Raw genomic sequence first — 26,126 nt, 5'->3', positions numbered from 1 at the left:
CCATTCAGGGTATGCGAGTGCAAAAAACAACAACAACCATGAACCTGTTAAAGTGTACACTACTTGTGATATAGAATATAAAATGAGATAAACAGTGTATCATAAATCCTTTTTTTTAAACATGTGTAGAATTGATTACAAGTTAAAATTGTTATACAAAAGTGATACTAAACTTAGTTTAGAAAATATTAACAAGTCAAGTTGTGAAGTGGCTCAGTTACTCTACAACTTTTTGATATTACTTCCTTACATACATATCTATTGACTATGTTTGAGCTATGAACTCTTTGGTAAGGAAAGTGATAGAAAAATGATGGAAAATTATTAATCTGATTCGTTGGCGATAATTTATGCACAAATTGCCATTTAAACATACGCCATCTACGTTTTAGAAATGAAAATTACCCGCCTGTTGCTGTTCCATTGCAAAATTTACTCCCTCAAATGATTTTGTTTCAAAGGCAAAATTTGTATTCATTTATCTGAATAATTTATGATTTGTAATTACAGTGATTTTTTTAAAAATTCAATAACAAATGAAGCATTTTTATGTATTTTATGAGAAAATATTTAGACAAATAACTGAAAAAAGGATGTTGATTGTAGGAAGTAAGCTATTCAGATGTGATCGCACAAAACAAATCACATGGGTGCCGTGGCGCGAAAGAGCTGTGCGATGAATCCATCTCGATCGACAGTACAGACAGCTGAAGTGCATGTGTAGTTAACTTCGCGTGAATTTACATAGACCTTCTAGGCCCTACGACATTTAGATTCTAGGTAACAACATTTAGGAGAGAATCATTTGCTGGATTGTTTTCTTACGTAGAAATTCAATTTCTTATCAACGATGGATGTTGCCGATCAAAGAACCGGAATTACTCAAGTGAAGGATGACGTTGCAGAGAAATGTCAGAAGCTGTTTCAAGATTTTTTAGAAGAGTGAGTTTTTTCATTTTTCAGTGATGATTGAAAAACATTAGTCTATGATGAGTGACATGGAATGAATTATATTTTTTTGTTTACGTTACTGTTTTCCACGCTCTTTGTGTCAAAAGCCAAGGCTAAAAGTCATCTAATTCACTACTTTAGGAACGGTCAAAAGATCTAAGTAATCTGTTGTTTATGGTTCTTCCTAGACCCTATTCTGAGTTGTGAATGTGAGCTGTGCCTTGTTGGCTTGTGAAGTTGTAAACAAATTTAAAGAAATAAAACCGACAAATGCCAAATGACAATGAATTACAAATTAAAAACAAACACGTCTTAGTCTATTGCAGTACCCAGGACTTGAGCACTAGACTCTAGATCTATGCAAAATCTATTTGCCAAAATGAAGCTAGGGTCCTTTTTGATTTTAGTCAATAGATCTAATTAATTGAATGCAAATCTTTCGTCTATGAGTTTCACCTGGATTTCAAATCTAGAGGTCTAGATCCTCCTGACTATATGACTGACATGGAATCATGCAGAGCTGAAAAGTAATGTAGACTCTAACAGTTAGTCTAGACATAGGTCTAGGCCTACTAGATCTAGGTGTCGACTAGTCTAGTCTAGATATATGATGATTGGCTTTAAAAGTTTATAAATGCGAGAAGAATAAATTATTATTAAAATCTAGATCTAGACGGTAGACCCCTATTGGCCTAACTTAGTCGATCATTCCAGAGAGAAATACTCTGGACAGGTTGTGAGTTGGGAGTTTTTAGCATCTCACAGTATGCAAATCAAATGTTAATACTTTGTAATTCCAGATTCACAGTGGACGATGATGTGAAATATTTGAGAGATGTCCAGGAGTTGATCCGACCAGAGAGGAATACTCTTAACGTGAGCTATGAAGACATCCAGGAATATAATCAACAGCTTGCAACCACCATACAAGAGGAATACTACAGGTGGGTTAATCTGACTCTAAAGAAACACAAGTCCCAGGTTGAAGAAGCAAAGGAATTTCTTCAAATAAGAAACACTGTTTTTGTTTTGGAAATGTTACACTGAAAATGCGCTTGTAGCCAGGATTTATAAATTGGGTGTCCATATTGAAAATACGGGTGTTCAGCGAGAAAAAAATAGCATTTATCAAATGATGTACAGTGTAGATTAAACTTAACTATTCAGGGAATCTTCCACAAGAAATGGGAATCTTTTGGATGTCCAGACATGCCCTTTGCTAATAGCCTGATTAAAAAGACCAAATGAATTAAATATCAATTTTTACTATTGGTCACGCTATTTGTTCTTCTATAATGTACATGTACATGTGTGTCTTCATGTTGTTCTTTAGTCAAGTTTACTTTGGGAGTTCAGAAAAAAATTAATAGACTTTGTCCTTTTGTTTCAGAGTGTATTCTCATCTCTGCCGAGCGGTGAGGAACTTTGCTCGTGATCACACACAGGTTCCACCTAACAAGGAGTTCTACATTGCCTTTGAAGACTTACCAACCAGACACAAGTAAGTCAATGTTTCTATGTTTGTTGTGTGACATGAATAATGATTGATCAATGTTCAGTCTTTGTGACATCATTTGAAATGATGTACTGGAAAAGTTTGTATCAGTGATAACAACTTTGAAAGATTGGAGTGACTTTGGAAGATTTGCCAGTTATTTCTTTGATCAGACCGTTTTCTTGAACGTAATGCATGGTGATTTAGATTATGGACAGTACAATTATATACAAATATAGTCAAACATGTTGATTAGAACTGTTCCAGCAACTGTGTGTGAGTTTTATTGTTACATTTGAATTACAGTAGGTTTCATATAAAAATGATCAAGAGAAACAAAAATGTAGTATTCTTATAGGCAGACGCTAAAGTAGTTATGACTGTATATTAATTTGTTTTCAATTAGAAATCTGTTGCTTTTAACCAAACAATCCTCTCCTTTCCAGAGTTCGTGAGATGACCACGGCTAAGATCGGTACTCTGATTCGAATCAGTGGTCAAGTCGTCCGAACTCATCCTGTCCATCCTGAGCTGGTCAGTGGAACGTTTGTCTGTCTCGATTGCCAGACACAGATCAAAGATGTGGAGCAGCAGTTTAAATTCACACAGGTATGTCGATAATGTCCCCCCCCCCCCCCCCCTATTTACTTTCTTCTTCTTCTAATTGATGAAATGACCTGTATGAAGGGGGAATAAGTCTAGGAATAGGGAGTTGTAATACATCATGATAGCCAAAATCTACTGTGTGGCTTCTAGAAAGTGATAGAAACTTTAATAGTCCCCATAAACAAGACATATATTTTGCTGGTCCTATGCAGACATTATTTTCTCTATATGTCATTTAATATCAGTCATTGATATCCGTAACTCAAGTCTCTTGGCGTCTGCTCTCTAGAAGTAGAAGAGACTGAAAATATATGCTTTTCCATATACAGTCAAACCTGTCTATAGCAACCGCCCAAGGAAACACAAAAAGTGGTCTTTGTAGACAGGTTCATTAATAGTACATGTTTCAATGAGAAACCATTTTCAAGGGGAAAAACTAGGCAGACTGTAGTTTTGTTAATTGATAATTGCAAAATGGATTTGATGTGAAAAAATCTATTTAAATTTATATCTTAAATTTTAATTAATTTATATTGTATCTGTGTTCGCAATTGCAGCCCACCATATGCAGGAATCCAGTATGTGCCAACAGAAGCCGTTTCATGCTGGACACGAACAAGTCTCGCTTTGTGGACTTCCAGAAGGTCAGAATCCAAGAGACACAAGCAGAGCTACCAAGGGGAAGCATACCACGCAGGTATATACATCAAATCTGATTTCTAATTTAAATCCCCTCTGTACTACTTGTGGCTACTTGCTCCCTCTATATAGAAAACAATGCCTGGTCGGTGACCATTGGTCCCCCATGATCCTGTTTTTCTTATGTAAATTGAGAGCTGAGTTGATGAGATCAGTAGCCACCTGTCAATGACCACCTGGGTGATCTAATCCCTCATAGCCAAACTAGTACAGGCGGCCTTTAAATGTTGTTCTTCCAAACACTATTTCAGGAAGCATCTATGATATCTAGAAATAAGTGAAGATTGAAAATTTGAATTTGATGATGATAGCATGTAATTGACCCTGGAAATTCACTCCAGATATTTACAAGAAGATACATGCGATAATTAAACTGAAAATTTATACTAGTGCTCAAGGAATGATGATTTTTGTACTTCAATGCCTTTGAATTGTCAGAGAAAGCCAGATCTCAGATAATGTTTTGAACATTACGAGTGATGTAGGCAGTTAAATCTGAAATTCTGTCTTTTAGATAGAAAAACGTGTTTGCATCAAAGAGAATATTTGTAAAGGGCTCTATGTTTTGCGAGCAGGTTTGTAACTTACATCTAGCTGAAGCCTTTGATTACCACTGGCATGGGATATCATGTTCCCTTGTTTCAGTAAAATGCAGAGGCAGAGCAATTCTGTTTCATTCTTACCCCAGTAACATCTGATCATTGTGATGTGACTGTTTTAAAAATGAAATACACTGACACACACACACAAAAACAAACTTACATCTAGCTGGCACTTTTAAGATTTATGTTCCTACAAAAAACTATACTTCAAAGACAGTTCTTTTTAGTGTTTAACAGCAAGTGTCTTATGTTTACCTAAAATGAATCCAAAGACTAAAACCAACCTCTCCAGCAAATATTACGTTTTTAAATTTTGATCAAATTGCAGTGTTGAAGTTGTCTTGCGAGCAGAAGCCGTAGAGCGCCCCCAGGCAGGCGATAAATGTGATTTCACCGGAACCCTCATCGTAGTACCTGATGTATCGACGCTCTCCATGCCAGGTAAGTTTGAAGTGGTTGAAGTGGGCTGGTTGTATGCTCACAGACCAACAGTGGGACTGTCGTTAGAGGGAGTGTAGCCTGACGAGACTACGTGTCTTTCCTGTGGCCCGACTCTGGGGAAATTTGTTGTCCAAAAGAAGACGAAGATGGCGTTTATCAGTATTTGCTAAGCTACACTCCCTATAAAATGTCACTTGACTAGTGAAGAGAAGCTGCTAGAATTTCACGCTTTGCACTGATGAAATCTCTGAGTTGTAGTTTTGACAAGATTTTAAAAATACCTTTTTATCTTGCAAAAATTAATTTGCATATTGGAAAACTATTTTCTTTCCTTGAAGTCTATATTTTTTGCGCTTTTTTTCTCGTAGTCAAACAGTAATAGATGATATCAAGGTTGTAACTTCTATTTTTTCATCTCAAAAACATCATGAAATTCATTTTATTTTTCTTTAGCAAATATATTAAATTCGTATTAGGTCAAACCTCTGTAAATGTCTTTGTTGACCAGATCTTAAAGGGAAAGTCCACCCCAAAATAAGTTTGTTTCGATAGAGGCAGAATAATAAGAAAATCAGGTGAGTGAAAGTTTGAGCAAATTCTGAATGAAAATAAGAAAGTTATGAATTATTGAAGTTGTGATCAATCAAATACAAATTGGCAACTCTGTGACTTATTATACGAGCTCTCCTTCATTTGCTTTGTGCATAATATTCCATAAAATCATGTTTTCTTCGTTATTGATGACGGAATATCCTTGCAGGGGGAGTATAGAAACATATTTGCAATTATTATATTTAGGGTGCATGTATGGTTGAAATTTTTCTTGAGGGAAAATGAAAATTTTAGAGTTTTTTAGTACTGAACAAATGGAAGTTGAGCTCGCATGATACGTCATAGAGTTGCCAATTTGTGTTTGATTGATCACAACTTCAAAAATCCTAACTTCCTTATTTTTAATCGGAATTTGCTCAAACTTTCACTGACTTGTTTCTCTCATTTTTCTACTCCTATTAAAACTAACTTAATTTCAGGGTGGACCTCCCCTTTAAAATATGGCCATTGTTTGTTTCTGTGGATACCTAGTTTGTAAATGAACTCTATTCCTCTTCTACAGGTGCACGTGCAGAGACAGCAGCCCGTGGTAAGGGTGGTGCAGGGTTTGATCAAGAGGGTGTGAGGGGACTCAAGGCTTTAGGTGTAAGGGATCTATCTTACAGGTTAGCCTTCTTGGCTAACTATGTCACAGCATCGAACCCAAGGGTAAGTCGAGAATAGTTTTTTTTCTTCTGGGATGTGGGGGGGGGGGGGAGGGGAGTTCACAACATTATTTGTAGTAGGAGGGAAATTCAAGAGCCATCGGTGTTACGGACCTTTTTTTCTTGCAGGTTGGCCTTCTTGGCTAACAAGGTCATAGCATCAAAACACTGGAGAAGTAAATTATACCCCGGCCAAGTAAGCTTTAATATTATTGCCAGTTTTATATGAAATCGTGCAATAAGTCCCTGTGGATTAGCAAAAAGAAATTTTAACTGGAAGTTGAATTTAAATGTAGAGTTTATTTTTGATAGAATAGCTCAAGTGATCAACACTTTTCTTAAAGGATTGGGTATCTTTGCCTCAGATTCTAAACGAAAATCCTGGATTTAGCTCATGCTACAATCATAATTATAAACCTTAAGGTCAGTCAGAAATCACATGACTTTTACAAGCCAATCGCCTGTTTAATTATCAAGATATTTATGATTGGTGATTGAAATTTCAAAAACCGTTATATGACACCACAATCTATTGGGGGAAATGAGTCTGGTAAAACCGGTCACTCAAAGATTTTTTAATTTTTTGAGGCACTTTATGATCATTTTGAAGCGCAATTTTTCTAGGGCTTCAATGTTACACCATATCACAGACACTAATAACACGTAGGGCCATGCATCTCAGATTTTACATTGCTAAACGATGCCTTTAATGATCAAAACTTTTCCACCCTTGCTACAGTTTGGTGGACGAGACATGCGAGGCGAGGAGATGACTGCGGAAGCCATCAAGAAACAGATGACGGATCAAGAATGGCAGAAGGTTTATGAAATGAGTCAAGACAAGAACCTCTACCACCACCTCATCACGAGTCTCTTCCCAACCATTCATGGTAAGAAATATGAAAAAGGATGATTGTTGGCATAAATCACTTATGAAAATAAGAAGAAGAAATAAGTCTCCATAACGACATCGTAATGAGTCTTCCCAGCCATTCATCATGAGAAATGTTTTTAAAAAGGCGACTATAAGCAAGAAATTAATGAAGACTTGTAAAATACGAATTATGAGGTTTGAAAATGGAAGTTGATGGCATCAAGGAATATTTAAATTTGTTGAATTTCAGCATTTAGGAGAATATGTGATCTGATGGTCATATAATACATGAATATATTTTGAAGTGCCAAGTGGGGATTGTCATGTTATTTTTTTCATAGACTAATCTATCCAAGTCTAAATCGTTGAAACTCGCTCAAGAAAATGATGCTCAGGAATCTTTGGATCACAAATTAGCATTCCTTACTTTTGATGGATGTGGGGAAAATATGTGAAAAATAGGGAAATTGATGGTTTTAGCCATATTTCATGAAAAAAAATTATATAATTTTTCTGCAGGTAATGATGAAGTGAAGAGAGGTATTCTGCTGATGTTATTTGGGGGAGTTCCCAAGACAACGATGGAAAAAACCAGTCTCCGTGGTGATGTAAACGTGTGCGTTGTTGGTGACCCCAGTACAGCCAAAAGCCAGCTTCTCAAGTAAGACCTGTTTATCTTTCTAAAAATGAATCCCATTTGTTCAGCAGTAGAAAAAGTAGTATCTAGTTATTCAAGTAATTTTATTTTTCTCCTTTCCTTAATCCTAATAAAAGTTTCAAATTCAAATTTAAAATCAAATTACTGTTGGATCATTGCTTGAGGTTGTTTTAACCCTATGTTAACTGGGGGGGGTCAATTTGAGCCCCCCCCCCCTGTAGAAATTTTGCGACTACTCCGAAACTGCGGCAGATAAAAAAAATTTCCTTTCATGACTTTTTTCTTTCGAGTCTTACGCATCTTTTAAAATGATTTTTTCGAAAATCGGACGTATAGTTACAAAGTCATGTGACCTTTTGTCTTTGCATGTCATCCCGTGATTTGTGTACAAAACATATGGAAATGTCATTTTTCCTAAAAAGAGATAAAACATTGGTTATTTAGTCTTGTTTAAAGTTAAGGTGTTTGTATTGGGGTCAAAATAGTTGAATTGTAGTTATAAATAAAAGAAAACAACAAAAACAATAAAATACATAAGAAATTATCAAAACAAGAGATAACATATGGAATAACCTGGCTCTTTCAATTTTTTGTGTTGTATTATTATTCCAAATGGCCTAACAAATATATGTAGTGAAAAAGAATGCTTAAATATGAATAATGTATGATTTATGGGCAAAAAATGTTAATTTTATGACCTTATTTGCATAAATTACCATAAATATGCAAATGAGTGAATTTTTCAAGAACTTCACTTGACATGTATGCAAATTTTCGCGGCGATCGGCAATGAAATGGCCAAGATCTTATGGGGGGGGGGGGGTCACCCCCCCCCCCCCAAGTAAAAACCTGGTCTGAAATAGCCCAGTTAAAATAGGGTTAACAGCGTGAATATTGTATTTTTATGGCATTTTGACCAAGATCTTATATCTTTGTGGAATTTTAAAAAAATGCACATTGAATTTTGACTTTGAAAATCAGGAACACTCATTTATTTATTTTAATGAAAGCATGCACTGCAACTCAAGCTTATCTCATGAAACGCCAGTTGTAATATTGTTTGTAAATGAGTGACAAATGACAAAAATCAGTGACAAATCTGCTGATAACCAATCAGGAGCGAGGATTTCAGTAGCTTATAACAAAAACTGTCATTTGTCACTGATGACAAGATTTGTGAAACACCCCCCTGAAGGGTTAATGACATATCATAGAGGCCAACCATATCCATATATTTCCTTCTTTATTTGTATTGATAGAGCTGTTGAAGAGTTTAGTCCAAGAGCAGTATACACCAGTGGAAAGGCCAGCTCTGCCGCAGGTCTCACAGCAGCCGTAGTCAGGGATGAAGAAACATCAGAGTTTGTCATCGAGGCTGGTGCGTTGATGTTGGCTGATAATGTAAGTAAACTCTGGATTCAAGTGTTCTTTAAAGATAAAGTTGAGTTTTGGTCATGCGATTGCATTGTGAAAGAAACGGTGTGGAATTGATCAGGAAAGGTCGATCAATCAAGTATTGGTGTGTACTGCAAGGTTCTGAAATCATCAAAATGACAAGAAATTTGGCCCAGTTTTGGTAAAATTACAAGCAGTTTACACAGAAAGATGTATATGGGACTACACAAACATGTGTCATAAAAATTTGTCCGATTTGTATGCTGTGTTACATGCCATATTTAGAGTATGAAGGCATTTGAAGAGCCCTTCTTTTCGGGGAACATTTTTTTCTCTGATGTTCTTCCACACTTGCATAATAACAATGATAATGCTCACAAATTATTTTTCACCTCCTCCCAGGACTCGACCTTCTCTTTAAAGACACCACTTTTACCAAATGTTCATAGGAACAAAGTTCCAAATAAGGTGTAGTGCTAAAATATTAAGAGAAATCAAATGTAGAATTTGCAATATATGGAATGCACACAAACTTTACAAGTGCTTTCGGTGTATTCTGTCAAGATAAAGTGAATATTTGACAAATTACATAATCTAAAATTTACACGAGTATGGTAATACAATAAGATTGAAATGAGGAGAAGGTTTATTAGATTACAAAAGTGTTTTATTTGTATTATTATTTCTTAATTAGTCCTTGTGTGAATGATATTGAATTGAACAAATAATTCATAGTGTAAAATCATTAACGATATACATGTCTGTGAATATACTGATGAAGAAAAAAAGATGCAACAAGTAAAGTAAGAAAATATGTAAGAAATATTGATTGAATGATTTTTGTTTTGCTCTCCAGGGTGTGTGTTGCATCGATGAGTTTGACAAGATGGACGTCAAGGATCAGGTGGCTATACATGAAGCCATGGAACAACAGACGATCTCCATCACAAAGGCTGGCGTCAAGGTGAGTATCCCAGCAGAGGGAGGGATGGATGATGGGGAGATTTACTGGGTAGGGGTGGAGGGAGGGGCAGAGAATGAGGGATGGTTATAGGAAATATGGCCGATACCATGCCAAACTCAATATCATCTGTTGAAAGCTAGAATTACTCAACTACTTGTACATAGAGTTAAAGAGAAAGAGTTAAAGAGAAAGTTGAGTTCTGGAGAGAGGTGAAAAATAATTTGTGAGCATTTTCTTGTGAGCATTTTCATTGTTATTATGCAAGTGAGGAAGAACATCAGAGAGAAAATGTTGCCTGAAAAAAATGGCTCTTCAAATGCCTTCACTTTCTAAATATGAAATGTAAGAGCTTAAAAATGAGGACCTCATATTTATGCCACATGTTTGTGTAGTAGTCCCATATGCATCTTTCTGTGTACAGTTCTTGTTACTTTTACCAAGACTGGCCCAATTTTTTACATTTTGATGATTCCAGAACCTTGCAGTACACACCAATACTTATTTGCTACACGATAAAAAAAATTCTGATCAATTCCATACCGTTTCCTTCACAATGCAATCGCATGACCAGAACTCAATTTTATCTTTAATTCCCTTCTCGCTCTGAGCTCTGAGCGACATCTTCATTGCATGTACAGAAGGATCTTGATGAATGGTTACCCAAGTACACTATCTATAAACATAGTTATGTCCACACAGTGTGGGTAAACTAGTACACACAGCTTTTCCAATCATTAACTTCAAAGCTTTTAAGAGAGAGAGAGAGAGTGAGATAGTGAAGGTTAGGTAACATTAAATGCAGAAATGGCACTAGATGTTGAATACATGCTTTTGATTTCATAATAGGAGGTACCGCTAGAGCATTTCAGACTATATAGACAAGTGCCATGAGGTGTTACCATTGTAGAGTATATCGTAGTGGTTGTAATATATTGATCAAAGGTAAAGACCAGTTCTGGTCATGTGATTGCATTGTGAAAGAAACATTGTGGAATCGATCAGAAAAAGTTGATCATGTAGTATGTAAGTATTGGTGTGTACTGCAAGGTTCTGGAGTCATCAAAATCATAATATATTTGGTCCAGTCTTTGTAAAGTAACGAACACTATACACAGAAAGATGTATATGGGACTACACAAATGGTGTTGGACCTACTTACCTTGATTTCCTTATCTTTCTATGCTCATTACTGTGCCAATTTACATTTTCTACCAAAATTGTTTGGCAAATGACATTTATTTGTAATCTTCAACATTCAGTGTAAGTTTTGTTTGATTCTGTGAAAATTCATTTTTTTTTTTTACCAGAACTCAAGTTTATCTTAATTGTGATTGATATTGTTTCTTCTTTCTCTTTAGGCCACTCTCAACGCTCGTACCTCCATCCTGGCAGCTGCCAACCCCATCGGAGGGCGCTATGACAAGACAAAACCACTCAAGCAGAACATCCAGCTGTCCGCTCCTATCATGTCCAGATTCGACCTTTTCTTCATCCTTGTGGATGAATGCAATGAGGCAAGTGTTCTTTAGACAACTTTATTCATCTCTACTACTGAAATATTATAATAATGAGACAAAATGTAGTCAACATTCAAGATTTTTCTGTGATTAGATATTCCTTAATCCTTAATTATTCCTTTGCCTCAGATTCTAAACAAAATCCTGGATTTAGCTCATGCTGCAATCATAACTACAAACTTTTAGGTCAGTCAGGAATCCCATGACTTTTACAAGCCGATCGCCTGTCTGATTATCAAGATATTTATGATTGGTTTGAAAAGTTTGTTATAGCATTACAGTCTATTGGGGAAATGAGTATGGTAAAACCGGTCATTCAAAGATTTTTACTTTTTTGAAGCACTTAGCGATCATTAAGAAGCGCAATGAAGGGCTTTAATATTACACCATAACACAGACGCTGATAACACGTTGGGCCACGCATCTCAGATTTGTAAAACTGGAACGTTGTTAAACAATGGCCTTTAAGAATTTTTTTTTTTAATAATTCCCAAGCCCATATATTCTACTAAGATGTATACCTCCTGCTGGGTTTACATTTGGTTTTAAGTCAAGTTTAACCAAGGAATGTTAGACTGAGGCCAAGTTTTCCCATTGTTCTATATGACTTGTCACAGTGCCAGGTTTGAATGAATGAGCAGAATAGTGGCCCTAGTGTTACAGATTGACTGCATGATCTATGTATGTATGGAAAGTTAATTTTAAACCTATATGCTAAGAGAAACTGATAGATGGAGAAGAGATATCATTTAGATAATTAATATTTCTAGGGTCCCATTTTCTAATGATTTTTTTCTTTCTGAATGATCCCTCAGGTGACCGACTATGCCATTGCCAGACGTATTGTGGACCTGCATGCTAGGAGGGAGGAGAGTGTGGAGAGGCATTACTCGGTAGAAGACATGCAGAGATACCTCATGTTTGCCAGACAGTTCAAGCCAACAGTAAGTCTCTTTGCCAAATGTCTTCACGTGTCATGTTTGGAGCCAGAGGGGCATTGCCTCATATCACAGAGTTGAGCCCTATTGTATCATTTTACACAGAGTTGAGCCCTATGGTATCATTTTACACAAAGTTGAGTCCTATGGTATCATTTTACACAGAGTTAAGCCCTACTGGCTCTGAACAGATGATATGTATCTTGGGAGGTTTCATGGCCTTTAGGACTGAATCAAATGATCTTTCATTACTCTGACTGGAATATCATGAATTTCAAATTTAAGTAAATATCTGCAAGTCAGAAATACTATGTATAATTGCCAGAGGAGGTGAATAATATATTTAATTCACATGTGCTTAGATTGAAGTATGTTAAGTAGAAATATATCAATGTAAAGATGGAAATAGCTATTATCATATTGTTAACAGTTCCAAAAGTCATTTTCTCAACTGACTTTTTAACAATGAAAATTGTGTTATGTGAAATAGAAAATACCACTAAACTTCTAAGGAAGATTCATGGTAGATGTTCCAGAACAATTTGATTCTGACTGCATTTTTAGTTCAAGGTTGTTATCTAGATTGTAGGCCAAGGTAGGAAACAATGTCCAATCCTGAATGTCCAACTCTTTTCAATGTAGATCACCAAGGAATCCCAGGACTTCATGGTGGATGAATACCGTCGTCTGAGACAGCGAGACAGCGGGTCGACCACGTCGTCATGGCGCATCACCGTCCGTCAGCTCGAGAGCATGATCCGCCTCTCGGAGGGAATGGCAAGGTTACACTGCCAGGACGAGGTCCAGCCCAAGCACGTGAAGGAGGCCTTCCGTCTCCTCAATAAATCCATCATCCGGGTCGAACAACCGGTCATCAACTTTGAAGAGGAGGAAGACGATGGGCCCCAACTGGACGAGGATACAGCGACCCCGGTGGAAGCCATGGAAACGGACACGCCTCCCACCCAGGAGCAGACGACGCAAGATTCTGCGGCTCCTAGCCCTCCAAGAAGAAGGGATTGCACATGTCGTTTGAAGAGTACAAGATGACGTCAAACCTACTTGTTATCTACATGAGACAACAGGAGGAGAAGGAAGGTGGGTGCATTGTAACGTCTTTGTATATCTTACTTTTTAGGAGAGAGAAACGGTATCAAAATTAATATTTAGTGTGAATGGAATTCAAATTGTATTCTTTCAGTTTTTTGTGAGAAATTTTATTGTCATTCCACAGACTAACCTACCACAGACTATGTCATTGTTGATAGTATGTGGTAAGTATATTCACTAAAATTCAACATCTTAATGTCACTCTACATGCAGAGAGTATAACTTACAAATCATCAAGCGATATTGTACTTTTGCTGATATATATCATTTATAGCTAAAAGGAAACAAAATTCTTACATTTGATTAATTATATGTGTAGGAAAGGAGATGAATGGATTGCCTTTTGATCACATGATCGAATTTGGGTCTGAACAGATTTGATAGGTAACATTTTTCATCTTGAGGATTAAAGATCAAGATCATTTCTGGTAATGCGATTGCATTGTGAAAGAAACGTGGAATCGATCAGAAAAGGTTGATCATCTAGCATATAAGTATTGGTGTGTACTGCAAGGTTCTGGAATCATCAAAATGATAAGAAATTTGGCCTAGTCTTGGTAAAGTTACAAGCACTGTATACAGAAAGATGTATATGGGACTATGCGACACGTGCGTGATATCTATCCCGTCCAAATAGATATAATAATTAACTCATGTATTATTGCTTTCAGAGGAAGGCTTTGAAGGGGTAAGAAAGAGTGACGTGGTGAACTGGTACCTGAAGGAGATGGAGGAGGAGATTGAGACGGAAGAGGAGCTCATCGAGAAGAAGACCAAGGTCGAGAAGGTCATCGACAGACTGGTTCATAGGGTAGGTTTTATACTTTGTTTCTTCTGCAATGTACTTTATACAGTCAAACCTGCTTTAGTGACCACCTGTCTACAAAGACCACCTATCTACAACAAGCACATTATTTGTTTGCCTTGAAAATGGTTTCTCATTGAAAAATGTTCTAAAGGAACCTGTCTACAAAGACCACTTTTTTGTTTCCCTTGGGAGGTTGCTGTAGACGGGTTCGACTGTATTTTATTATTCATCAATGACTTTAAAGATTGGGGAAACTGTAGCTAGATCAAACCACTTGGCCAAATTGTATGAAGGTTGGTTAAGCCTTGATGATTGTCTACACTGCCGGTTGGTGTTTTTCCGTGGAACCTCATGATAATAAACTCCTTGGGACCAAGGAAATTGCTTGTTACATCAAAACCTTGGTGGATCTGGGGGGTGTTTCACAAAGATTAAGATCAACTTTAAGTTGGACTTAACAATGGCAGGCCGTTCATGCCACTGTTATCTCTCAACATTTACTGGCATTGGTCTCTCGAGGGACTTACAAATCATGGTCACAAATCTACAGAATTTACATTTATTGATAATTCATTATTGAAGGGAAAAATATTATCTAAAGATCTTAATGGTGAGAGCAAACAGTGGCATGAACGGCCTGCCATACCTAAGTCCAACTTAAAGTCGATCTCAGTCTTTGTGAAACACTCCTCTGGACTAATAAACCATATAATGCAAAGAAGATTTTGTTGCTGAAGGTCTTTAGACTTAAATTGGAAATATCGTTACTAAACAAGAAAAAAAGGGAGGATTACTATCCAGTACGTTGTCATTGTACTATTGGAATTATTTTCTGGTATCGTGGATTCATCAAATTCTTTTTGAATATTCTCTGTATTATTTTCCAGGATCATGTGATCATTGAGCTAGCCAAGACAGGACTGAAGACAAGACGAGTCGGTACCCCCGCCGTAGAGGGTGAAGAGATGATTACTGAAGAGGACCCTCTACTGGTTGTCCATCCGAACTTCTCCATCGAAGACTAGACCTCCCGGAAGACTGAATGCTAAATTATTGATATGAACTATTAACGGGTTGTGATGTCACTTGTGGTGATGAGACTGCAACGGAGATGGGATATGACTGGAGCTCATCTACCATTTTTGGTGCTCACAGCATTCAAGTGATTTCTTCCTATATTTCAAAGTACCCACTATTCACCACACCTAGCTGGAAAGTGGCAAATGTTGTAGATTTGATGTCTTCCAAAGGACAGGAGCAATTTGGGGATTCAAACCCATGATTCTCATTTCGGCATCCACTCAACTTTGACATCTTTAAAAAAGCTGTTTTTAGGATCTCATAAAGAGATATAAAACACCTTCTTCCAAAAAAATTTCCAATGTTGATGATAACACTATAGTGGAATGCATTAGCATGTTTAGATTGGTTGAACGGTCATCCATTACTATGTCATGTCTTATCCCTTATGAATATATTCTTATATGATGAGTAACTATGATTGCACATTGCCTGCAAAATGTCCTTTAAACCTCGTTCATTGGATCAACTTTGCTTAATTTTTCAAGATGGTGTGAAATTGACCCCATCATTCTAAATGAATATTGTTTGCTCTGAGACTGAGCGGCATATTTTTTAACCTGGAGTTGAGTCGTTCTGCCTCTCAACAGATAATATGATGGCATTATACTGCTTATAAGGGGGATAATTCAAAGGAAACTAGTTGAATGAAATTCAGAATATGGCTATTTGTACGTGTACATATGTGAATAGAATGCTAATTATGTCAATAGTATCTTTTTTGTACAGGATCTAAACCTCAATTATTGTGAGTTGATGGAAATGCATAAGTTAAACTTCAAAACAATTGGGTACATGTAATGTACTGCATTATCATTTATTGATACATGTTAGCTGTAGGCTGGCAATACTGTCGCATTCACAGATTATAAGTACCGGTACTGCTAATTTTTTGCTTCATGGAGACATGAAGAAGGCATTCCTAACCTTGTACCCGGGACCCGTTCCACAAAGCATTTTTTCAATGACGAATGAAAAAAATGGATTTCAGTAGCTTATAACAAAGACTGTCATTTATCACCGATAACAAGTTTCGTGAAACGGGCTCATGGTTTCATGCTAGATGTATATTTGTAATATTTTGTCTTCGTTTAGTTTGGGTACAGAAAACACCGGAGATGAAAGTCGTGCATTTTGTAAAAGCTACATTAAGTTTGTGTGATTGCTTGAAATAAAGTTGCATTATATTCCTGATATTTTGATGAATTGCTTTGCATTTATTCAGATTTGCATGCTTTGAAATGTATCTGTAATCCAAAGTTTACGTGCAAGTTAACCATAAATGCTATCAAGAATTCTAGGCATAATTCATGTTCACTTTGTGGTAATATCACAACCAGAAATACTGTTCTTTGCTCGGATTAATACTGGAGTCCTCCGTGACACCAATTACTGCACGTACAGGAGTTTGTTAGGTGTATCGGTGGGTACACCTTGGAGCACATCGTTGGTTGCAGAATCTAGAAGGCTAGTTGTATCTCGTCCATTGAGAGCAAGAGCACCTAAATGGAGGAAGGAAAAAGAAGGAAGTTTTAAAGCCCCACTGCACTACTTAAAACTACTTGCGCCCTCTATATAGCAAACAATGCCTAATTGGTGACCATTGGTCCCCCATGATCCACTTTTTCTTATTTTAATTGAGAGTTTATTTGAGTGAGATAACCACCTGTTGGTGACCATGCAGGGAGGTCTAATCCCTCCTGGTCAAACTAGGGCGGTACGGCTTAAGTATCTGACGATGGGGTACTCATCAATGTAATGTGGAAAACACATTTATGTTAAAAGTACTCGTAACATTTCTAGCATAAGAATCATAAAACAAGATCTTGGAATATGAGTCCTCCATTTGATCATATGTCACAAGAATATTAAAGCACCATCTGGTAACCACTTTGCAGATAAAATGAGGAAGTCAGATTTGAATTTAGAATTCTGGTAATTCCATTTAAGCCATTTTATTATAAAACTTTTTAAAGATTTAACATAAAACATAGTTTTATGAGATTTAGAAAAAAAGCAACTTGCATTATTTGATGAATGATAGAGCATATAAGGAGATCGATTGATTGATACAGTAAAGTTATTTTATCAACATTTTTCCTTCTGAGCCTCAAAAGGCATCACCTGGCAAAATATGGACATTATGCTGTCGCTTTAATGATAACGGGTCTAAATTAGTGTTGAATTTGGATTGAAATTTGTATTTCTTGAAAGACACTACTGGTTCTCATACCAGGTCAGTGATATAACAAGGAGTCTTAAGAAGAAAATGAATCATCTAAAAAGGAACATACAGCAGATGAGATAGAAAAGGGGAAATATATAACAAAAAAACGTTAAGAAAAAAGGAAAGGAGGAGAATATGGACAACACAAACACAAGGGGTAGAAATCAAACAAAGAGTGAAGGATAAAAAGTTAATAAATTGTTACCAGCAACGTGAGGACAAGCCATAGATGAGCCGCTAAGCACAGCAGTGGCCGTGTTACTCGTATACCAAGTCGACGTGATTTCGCTACCAGGGGCGAAGATATCGACGCACGATCCGTGGTTGGACGAACTACGAATCGAGTCGGTTTGGGTGGATGCACCTACTGTTATAGCCTAGAAGGAATATATCCATATTATGTAAAGTAACATTGGATTTTTAATATACTGGAACATTTTATGTTGAAAGGAAATCAAATTAGGGGGGATCTGACAAAATAAGAAACAATAAAAGGGAACCAAAGAAAGAGTAGATTATTATATACAGAAAACGTCATTGATAATTTCTATGATTTTAACGTTGTCCTGTTTAGGAATTTAACAAAGAAGTTACGTGGTATGGGTCTATTCATTATTAAAGAAGGCATCGGTATCATTGGGGAGGGGGTAGCACCAAAGTATTACGTGGATAAAGGCCATAGAGTGACTTGGGGGAGGGCGAAGGGGTTAGATGATCTTCCCCTTTTCCTTTCTATCTGATTCTCTCAGGGTTTTTTTCTTGTGTCATTTAATTGATTGGGGCACATACCCCCGCCCCCTCCCCGCTTTAGCTACGCCACTGTATAAAAGAGAACAAACCCTACCGAAGGTTCCCTGGCAGGAGAGAAGTTGCAGGCATCGGCATTGCTGTTTCCCGCAGCTACGACTACGGGTACGCCGCTCGACACCAGCTCCCTGATGGCCGTATCGAGACTGGTGGAGGCGCCCCCTCCTACAGACATGGAGGCGACGGCAGCTCGACCAACTGAGTCTACACCCACCCATTCAATACCTGTCCGAATAGAGAAAAGGAGAGAAAGAGAGAGAGAGAGAGAGGGGGGGGGGGGAGAGGGAAAGCGAGAGGAAGATGTAAAGTGTTGGGTTGGGGTAAGGGAGAAATATTGAGAAAAGGAAAATGAGGGGAGTAGGAAAATATTTTGAAAGGGCTTGAGAAATTAAGTAATATTCAAGTAATCATAAGCGTCTCCAAAAAGACAAAAGGTCACGTGACCTTGTAACTGTTGGTCCGATTTTCATTTTTTTTTTTCGAGAGAGATGCGCAAGACTCGAAAGAAAAAAGTCTGCGAGCGGCGCACAGTGGGCCAGGGAGGAACCAAAGTGCGCCAAAACTAAGTTTGGGTGATTTCTTTTTTTAAATTTTTTTCTTGCCCAGTTGAAAGGTAATACATAGAGGAATACCTCAGTGAAATATTTAATTCCGTTATGCACAATAAGGGTATAAATTTACTACTTCAAACAGCAAAATCCTACATATTCACAGTTTTAGTGCAAAAGTGACTTATTTTATAAATCTTTCAATTCAACATGAAGTTTTTAAGTTATTGATATGAAATTGCTCTCACATATTCCTGATAGTTCATTTCGTTGAATGAATGGGTTAAAATTAATAGAAACACAATCTTCATGATATATTATAGGGTAATTCACTGAAAAATGGACTAATTATCCATGTTTTTTATAAATCCAGAAGAAATGTTTAGATCTCCGCAGTGTACCGCTTAAATTTTAATACCACCATTTCCTCTGATGTCTAAGCTTTAAGTTGATACCAAATTTGGCTGCCCGATCTTGCCCGTTGTTATGTTAGAGCCGATTTCCCTTGCCACATTGCCCCGAAAACTGTGGGTTTTGGGGGTCCGCGGCTGAATCATGAAGGATTCGTGGTCATAAATCACGGCGCGAGGGGGCGCGTGACACTTATTCTGACACCGCGGACCGAAATAAACACATTTTCGGGGCAATGTTGCAAGGAAAACGGCTCTAACATAATAACGGGCAGAATCGGGCAGCCAAATCTGGTATCAACTTAAAGCTTAGACATCAGAGAAAATGTTGGTAATAAAATTTTAGCGCAAATCCCTGGAAATCCAAACATTTCCTCTGGATTTATAAAAAATAAATCCCCAAACATGAGTTTTGGCGCACTTTGGTTCCTCCCTGGCCCACTGTGCGGCGGGGCGCCATCCATATGCGTTCCCGAGCAATCGGAAAAATCGTGGAGGGGGGTGGGGGCATAATGCCCCCCGGCCTTATTAGGGTTAATTGCTCCGGGCAAATTATAGTGCCCTTTTGCCCTTATGTTCTTAATTAGAATCTTTTTATAGCATGTGTTCATTGTTCTTTATATCATAATTTCGCAAATTGTTGCACACATAACATTCTTTTTCTTTCTTTTCCCAAATGAAGGATACATTCACTCAATGGGTAGATTTTTAAAGCATTTTCATAACCCTTTACCTGCAATCATGTTGGAGTATGATCCACTACCATAGCAGTTGAGTACTTTAACTCCTTTGATCTGGACTTCCGTGGCTACGCCATACGTCTTGGAACCAACAATACCAGCACAGTGGGTCCCATGACCCTGACAATCCTCCTGTAGACAATCGATGGTACAGAAAGGATAAGAGGAATTCATAACAAAGCTATGATATGAAATGTGTGACGAGAAGTCAGATCAAATGTTCGCATTTTTACCATGTCTAGCTATCTTTTCTCAAGAATGTTGAGTCATAGGCCTATATACGGAAATTCTGATGATAAAAACTTCTTTCCCGGAGACTTGTGACTGGCTTGTTGCAGCCATGTGTCAAGTTATAATACAACTCAAGATCATAGTCACTATCTATGAGCTGTGCTCCTTTACTCATTTATTATTTACGATATAACTACTTTTTATACCTACTTGTATGCTTTTTATACCGTGTTTTATCATTAAAACAACAACTGTAACGTAAAATAATTGGACAAAAATATGTCAGTTGCACACAAGGCGTCATTTCACAGACGCAGAATTGCGTCAGCGAATGGCGCAGTCGTTGACGCACCTTGTGAGAGCGATTTCGTACAATAGTGAACGCCATACGAACAGTGCAAGCATTGTGTTGAACTGCTAGCGCATGCACTAAAATTTCATCCATTTAACGGTTCAATTAGCGCAGGTAATGACGCAATCGAAATGGCGCAACAGGCACAATTATTGTGAAACAAAGAACAATAAATCATCTTACAGCTGTGCCGCCCGTGTATGTCCAGGCATGGATTGCACGACCTCCGAAGTCAACATGATATTGGTTTACACCTGTATCTATGACGTAGACGACAACATCACTCCCAGTAGCTGCAAAAGCAAATAAAATGGGAATGGGATAAGAATCAGGCATTGTAAATAAATATATAAATGAACAAACAATCGAACAAAAGTTTAATGACTATGAATTATAAATCAGAGAAAAGTATTAGACACTAAAGAATAAAACAAAGAAGCAATCAGAGGCTGTATCCATCGGGAGAAAAGGAATTAGACATTGCGAAAAATGAAACAGGGAAACGGGGGAATGGTTTGATATAAAAGGAAAATATGTGTAAATTATCAACAAATTAAAAACTCCTTATTTTACAGATAACATAGCAAAGACCATTTCAAGAAACCAATATACAAAAAAAAAAACAATGATATAATGACAATGACGAAGATGATGACGATGATGATGATGGTGATGATGATGATGAAAATGAGGAAAAAATCATATAAATAATCTCTTTCAGTAATAGAAACATTGATATCATTAAAAGATCGTCATAATGAGAAGATCAGTGACATTTTATGTTGAACAGATAGAACTATATCTACCAGAAGGTGTGTAGCTATTGTCAAGGGGTAGGTAGCGTTGGTCTACTCTATCAAGTCCCCAAGATCCAACATTCATGGCTCGAACTACACCATCTTGCTCCACGTATTCGACATCCGGCAGTCGACGTACCTGTAAAAAGGAATAGTGCATTAATTCAATATAAAACATTGCGTTTAAAAAGCTTTCCAGCGTTCAAAAGAACGTTGAATCTATAGCTGTAAGTAAAATGGTATCCTGTAACTGATTTCACCCTTCTTTTTATCATAAAGAGGATTTTAATACTTTAAAATTAAGGTAAAGCATAGGCTGACATGAATAGAATAAATTGTTGACTATTATCATCGCCGTCATATTATTCTTATCATCGCATTTCACACAAGCTGACCATATCTCTAATGTCATCTTCATGATCATCAACACCATTGGCGTCATTTTCGTCGTCGCCATCAGTCATCATCATCATTATCACCATCACCACCACCATCATCATCATCACCACCATCCTCATCATCATTACCATCACCATCACCATCGTCATCTAAATAAGACCTTTGCTGGTTATGACAGGATACCAGATGTCACTTTATGGCTTAGTGTATAGCAAATGGCTTAAACTTGGGCCCCTCTCATTTGGGAGGGGACACCATCATCAGAGTTAGGATTTCGTTTGATTAAGGAAGAGGGGGGAGGGTGGCGACGACGAAGAAAAATGGGCAATACTAGCCTGCTAAAGCAATTAATTATGATTATAGTTCAGTGTCATTTTTTCTTGTTTTGTTGTTGTTGTTCATTTTGCCTAGTTTGTTTTTCTGTTGTTCTTTGCTTCATAGCCATTCTATAGTGGGGAGGGGTGATTCCTTGCCCCAGTGTCAGTCCGTAGACCCAGAGGATGATGCCCTGGGATGGGGTAAAAGCTTACCATGTTCAAGAGCGTATCAGAAAGTCGAGCCGAGAATCCTTGGAAGAGTCGGTTATAACGATGTTCCACATGACCACCAGCAAGTTTGATTGTAGATACACAAGACTCGATATCGGCGTTGGTCTGTAAGCAGAAATAAGTCATTACAAAATAGGTAATAAATATTCCCTTCATGTGGAGCTGATATCCAGCTTCAACTTCGTCAATCCATTGTTTGATCCACCTTAGATTCGAAGAAGTATTGGTACCTTCATATTCGTCAAGGTACTATGTGGAGCCTTGACCCGGAGCCATAATGACTTAAGAAAATTACACCATCGCGTTATTCCATTTAGCCGTCACGATTTTACCTAACTCTGGGCACACTAAGACAGAACTTGTTTACATCAATATTAGAAGCAGAATTATAAAAGACTTGTAGTTTATACATGTATGAATTTGAAGAGCATATCTTCCTTCCAGGGGCGGCAGAGCGACTTCCAAGGGGTGGGGGGGGGGCACCAACAAAAAAGGGCACTTTCTGGAGAAAATAAAAGGGCCACCTTCAAAGGGAAATCTCAAAGCGAAAATATATATTTTTTTTTAGACATGGCTATTTACCCCTAATTTGCGAGAGAGCGAAGACAATTTTAAGATTTGTGAGGTAGCAATTCGATAAATTACATCTCATAAAGAGGAAAAACCCAATCCTGATGGGGTTATAAGCACATTCTCATAACGGTAGACTGAAAAGACCTTCGATAAGTAACATAATTGTATCATCTATAAATGCGAGTGAGTTTTGATGAAATTGCTCTTAGTTGCTTTAAATTAGGGGCACGTTTAATGATGAGAGGAAAATGGGAAAGGGGTAGACACTTATTAGAAAAGAAAAGGTGCACGTGTCAAAGTACAAAAGGTAATTATCAGAGGGGAAAATGGGCACTTCTCACACCACAAAGAGGCACTCACCAGGGATGAAAAAAGGGCAAAGGGGAAAAAAGGAATGGGAAATGGGCATTTGTCGACGGAAAAGGGGCACCCATCAGATTTTGATAAAGGCATTTATAAGAGTTGAAAAGGGGCATTTATGAAAAGGGGATAGATCCCTTATTAGAAAGGCAAAGTGGAACGTACCATTGTTAGGGAAATTATCGCACCTGAAAAGGGGCATTTATAATAAAGGAAAATTAGATTAGATTGAAACAAATGGGGCACCGATCAGATTTTAATAGGGGCATTTATCGGAGGTGAAAGGGGGCTTTTATGAGAAGGGGAAGTGCATTCATGAGAAGGAAAAAGGGCACGTGTCAATATAACAAAGGCAGTTATTAGAGGTGAAAAACGAGCACACATCAAAGATGAAAAGAGCACTTATCAGAAGGGGAAGGAGCACTTGTCAAGGGAAAGAGACACCTCTCAGATTTGAATAGGGCAATTATCAGAGGTGAAGGGGCACTTATCAAAATTTAAAAAGGGTACTTCTCGTACCTTAAAAGGGGCACTTACTAGAGATTTTAAAAAAGGCACTGATGAGAATGGAAAATGGACACTTATGCAAAGAAAAAATGAGAACTTGTCGAAGGAAAAGGGGTACGTGTCAAAATAAAGGGGCATTTTTCAGAGGTGAAAAGGGAAAAGGGCACTTTCACGAAGTTAAAGTGGCACTTTTCCTGTGCAAAAAGGGTCACTTCTTACAAAGTTAAAAGGGCATTTCTCCAATGTAAAAAGGGGCACTTTTGGGGTTCTTTAAGAAGTTGGGGAGCATTGTGCCCCCTGCCTCCTCTCCCCGGGAGCACCGCCCCTGCTTCATGTCATTATCACTTTCTATATCACGAAGGGAATAAAACCTGAAAATATATTTGCAAGTAAATTAGTGTGCACCGTGGTCGTATTCAGCTGTTTAATCCAGGCACGTACGCAGGGGGTGGTTTTGGGGTAAAACCCCCCCTCGAGTTTTTTTTATGTGTATGTTTTTTGTATGTTATTTTGGAAAACCCTCTCATTTTTATTTATTTTTTTTAATTTTTTTTAAATAAATTTAAAAAATTTTTAAAAAAAAAATAATTAAAAAAAAAAATTGCCAATAGGTGACCTTAAAAGGTGACCTTACCCCCCCCCCCAACTGGACAAAATGTCCAATTTTCAAAATTTCCCCCCCCCCCCCCCCCCCCCCCCCCCCCCCCCAAAAAAAAAAAAAAAAAAAAAAAAAAAAGTGTCCTCTTACCCTCTTGCGAAATTTTGTGCCCGATTTGAAAACCCTCCCCTTGAAAAAATCCTGCGTACGCCACTGGTTTAATCTATATGAACATGCCGTTAGTGACAGATCACTTTGGTCGTTTCATAAGACGACATAATGATAAGATTTATCATTTGTTTATCTCAATGTATGGCCAATCAACATCAATTATTACCAGTAAATATCAATCATTTCGAATTACCTTGAGTTTTACGATGTAGCTACCAGCAATCGGTTCGGCGGCTTCCAATAAAGCGGCTTCCTCGGCAATGACCGCCGAGGCCAGCAGAAGTAGGGTTAGAGCTTGAATCATCCTGATCCTGGTTAAAGCCGGGGTTAAAGCTAATCTTGAGCTCTGGTACGGGAATCGAATGTCGAGAGAACATGGCTATAATTCATTCTGGATTGTTTGTCCTGCAGTAGATTGATTGTTTGCACCACTTAAATAAAAACAACCTCACAAAAACTTGCTGGTAATCACGCATCATCAATAAAAACCACAACTTTCATTTGCACATAGTGTCGGGCTTATCATTACCAGAAATCAAGCTTGTCTTTAAAAATATACTGTAAAGGCCTGCAATACAGATTCAAGGTAGCCTTACTTTATAAATTCAGAAAATAATATATAAAACAAAACAACAAAAAGATACCAAATAAACAAACGCCATGATGTATGGAATAGTGAAGGAGAATTTCGACAGAGAAATGTGAATCTGTTATAAAGTTAAGCGGAAATCGAGGGGGGGGGGTATAAATTATTAAATTATTTGTTTCAGTCTCAAACAGGGTAGAGTCAATTAATTTATGATCCATAGGCCTAGATTGTTGTCCATTTTCTAATTATATAAAAACAACAACAACAGCAAAAAACAAACAAAACTGCTAAAGTGATATAAAAACTACGCCACGTATTTTTTCTTTTTTTTACAGAAATTTACACAAATCGCAATTTACGAACAAAATATTGCCGTTTGAACCCCAGAATATATGAGACTGTCATGACAAATCAAACAAGGGTTCGTAGAAATCGTACATTTTATTTGTATCTTCACTGAATGTTATTTGACTTACCATTAGGTTGGAATAAAGAATTTAGAAGACCTCTTCGCAATGATTCCTTATTTTAGTGACACAAGACTGGAGATGACATAAATAGTAACGTTATTAGTACGGTGGTAGAGAAGATGACCTATAATGATATCTCATAATTATGTGTGTTCTTATGAAATACAACAGCTGTTACAATACTATTTATCAAATATTGTTAATCATTGACGCAGAGCTATAAATATTTTCTGTATAAAAATATGATTTCGAATGATTGCGACGGGGTATAGTAAAGATCTTGACTATCAGTTTGGATAAGATTCTATTTTGTTCAGGGTTCATTTCGATTCATTATTTGAATGCTTTTTCTTGACCAATCTTTTATTTCCTTTTTTTTTTTTTATCAATCTCTTCCCTTCCTGG

At 37.3% G+C, this 26,126-nt stretch overlaps 2 protein-coding genes across 2 annotated transcripts; one reads left to right on the top strand and one right to left on the bottom strand.

Moving 5' to 3' along the window:
* The first annotated feature begins 757 nt into the window (after positions 1–757).
* Positions 758–16,588, top strand: LOC577868 (zygotic DNA replication licensing factor mcm6-B). The gene is given in 17 exon segments (XM_030972091.1): positions 758–942; positions 1,752–1,895; positions 2,342–2,452; positions 2,893–3,055; positions 3,610–3,749; positions 4,682–4,794; positions 5,909–6,054; positions 6,790–6,940; positions 7,444–7,585; positions 8,842–8,983; positions 9,834–9,941; positions 11,300–11,455; positions 12,274–12,402; positions 13,039–13,399; positions 13,402–13,494; positions 14,178–14,317; positions 15,202–16,588. Coding segments are annotated over 17 exon segments (2,469 nt in total). The 5' UTR covers positions 758–850; the 3' UTR covers positions 15,340–16,588.
* Positions 16,582–25,947, bottom strand: LOC577940 (aqualysin-1). The gene is made up of 9 exons (XM_030972093.1): positions 25,728–25,947; positions 24,856–25,008; positions 22,436–22,558; positions 21,516–21,645; positions 20,893–21,002; positions 20,120–20,258; positions 18,466–18,653; positions 17,827–17,998; positions 16,582–16,896 (listed from the first exon to the last, which is right to left on the bottom strand). The coding sequence occupies exons 1-9, from the start codon at positions 25,728–25,730 to the stop codon at positions 16,784–16,786; spliced, it is 1,131 nt and encodes a 376-aa protein (XP_030827953.1). The 5' UTR covers positions 25,731–25,947; the 3' UTR covers positions 16,582–16,783.
* Positions 25,948–26,126: the final 179 nt, after the last annotated feature.

The sequence above is a fragment of the Strongylocentrotus purpuratus genome, unplaced genomic scaffold (assembly GCF_000002235.5).
Source record: "Strongylocentrotus purpuratus isolate Spur 01 unplaced genomic scaffold, Spur_5.0 spur5_scaffold_6, whole genome shotgun sequence".
NCBI classification, from domain to species: domain Eukaryota; kingdom Metazoa; phylum Echinodermata; class Echinoidea; order Camarodonta; family Strongylocentrotidae; genus Strongylocentrotus; species Strongylocentrotus purpuratus.
Note: the sequence above shows the minus strand (reverse complement) of the source record. Positions and strands in the feature narration are given on the sequence as shown.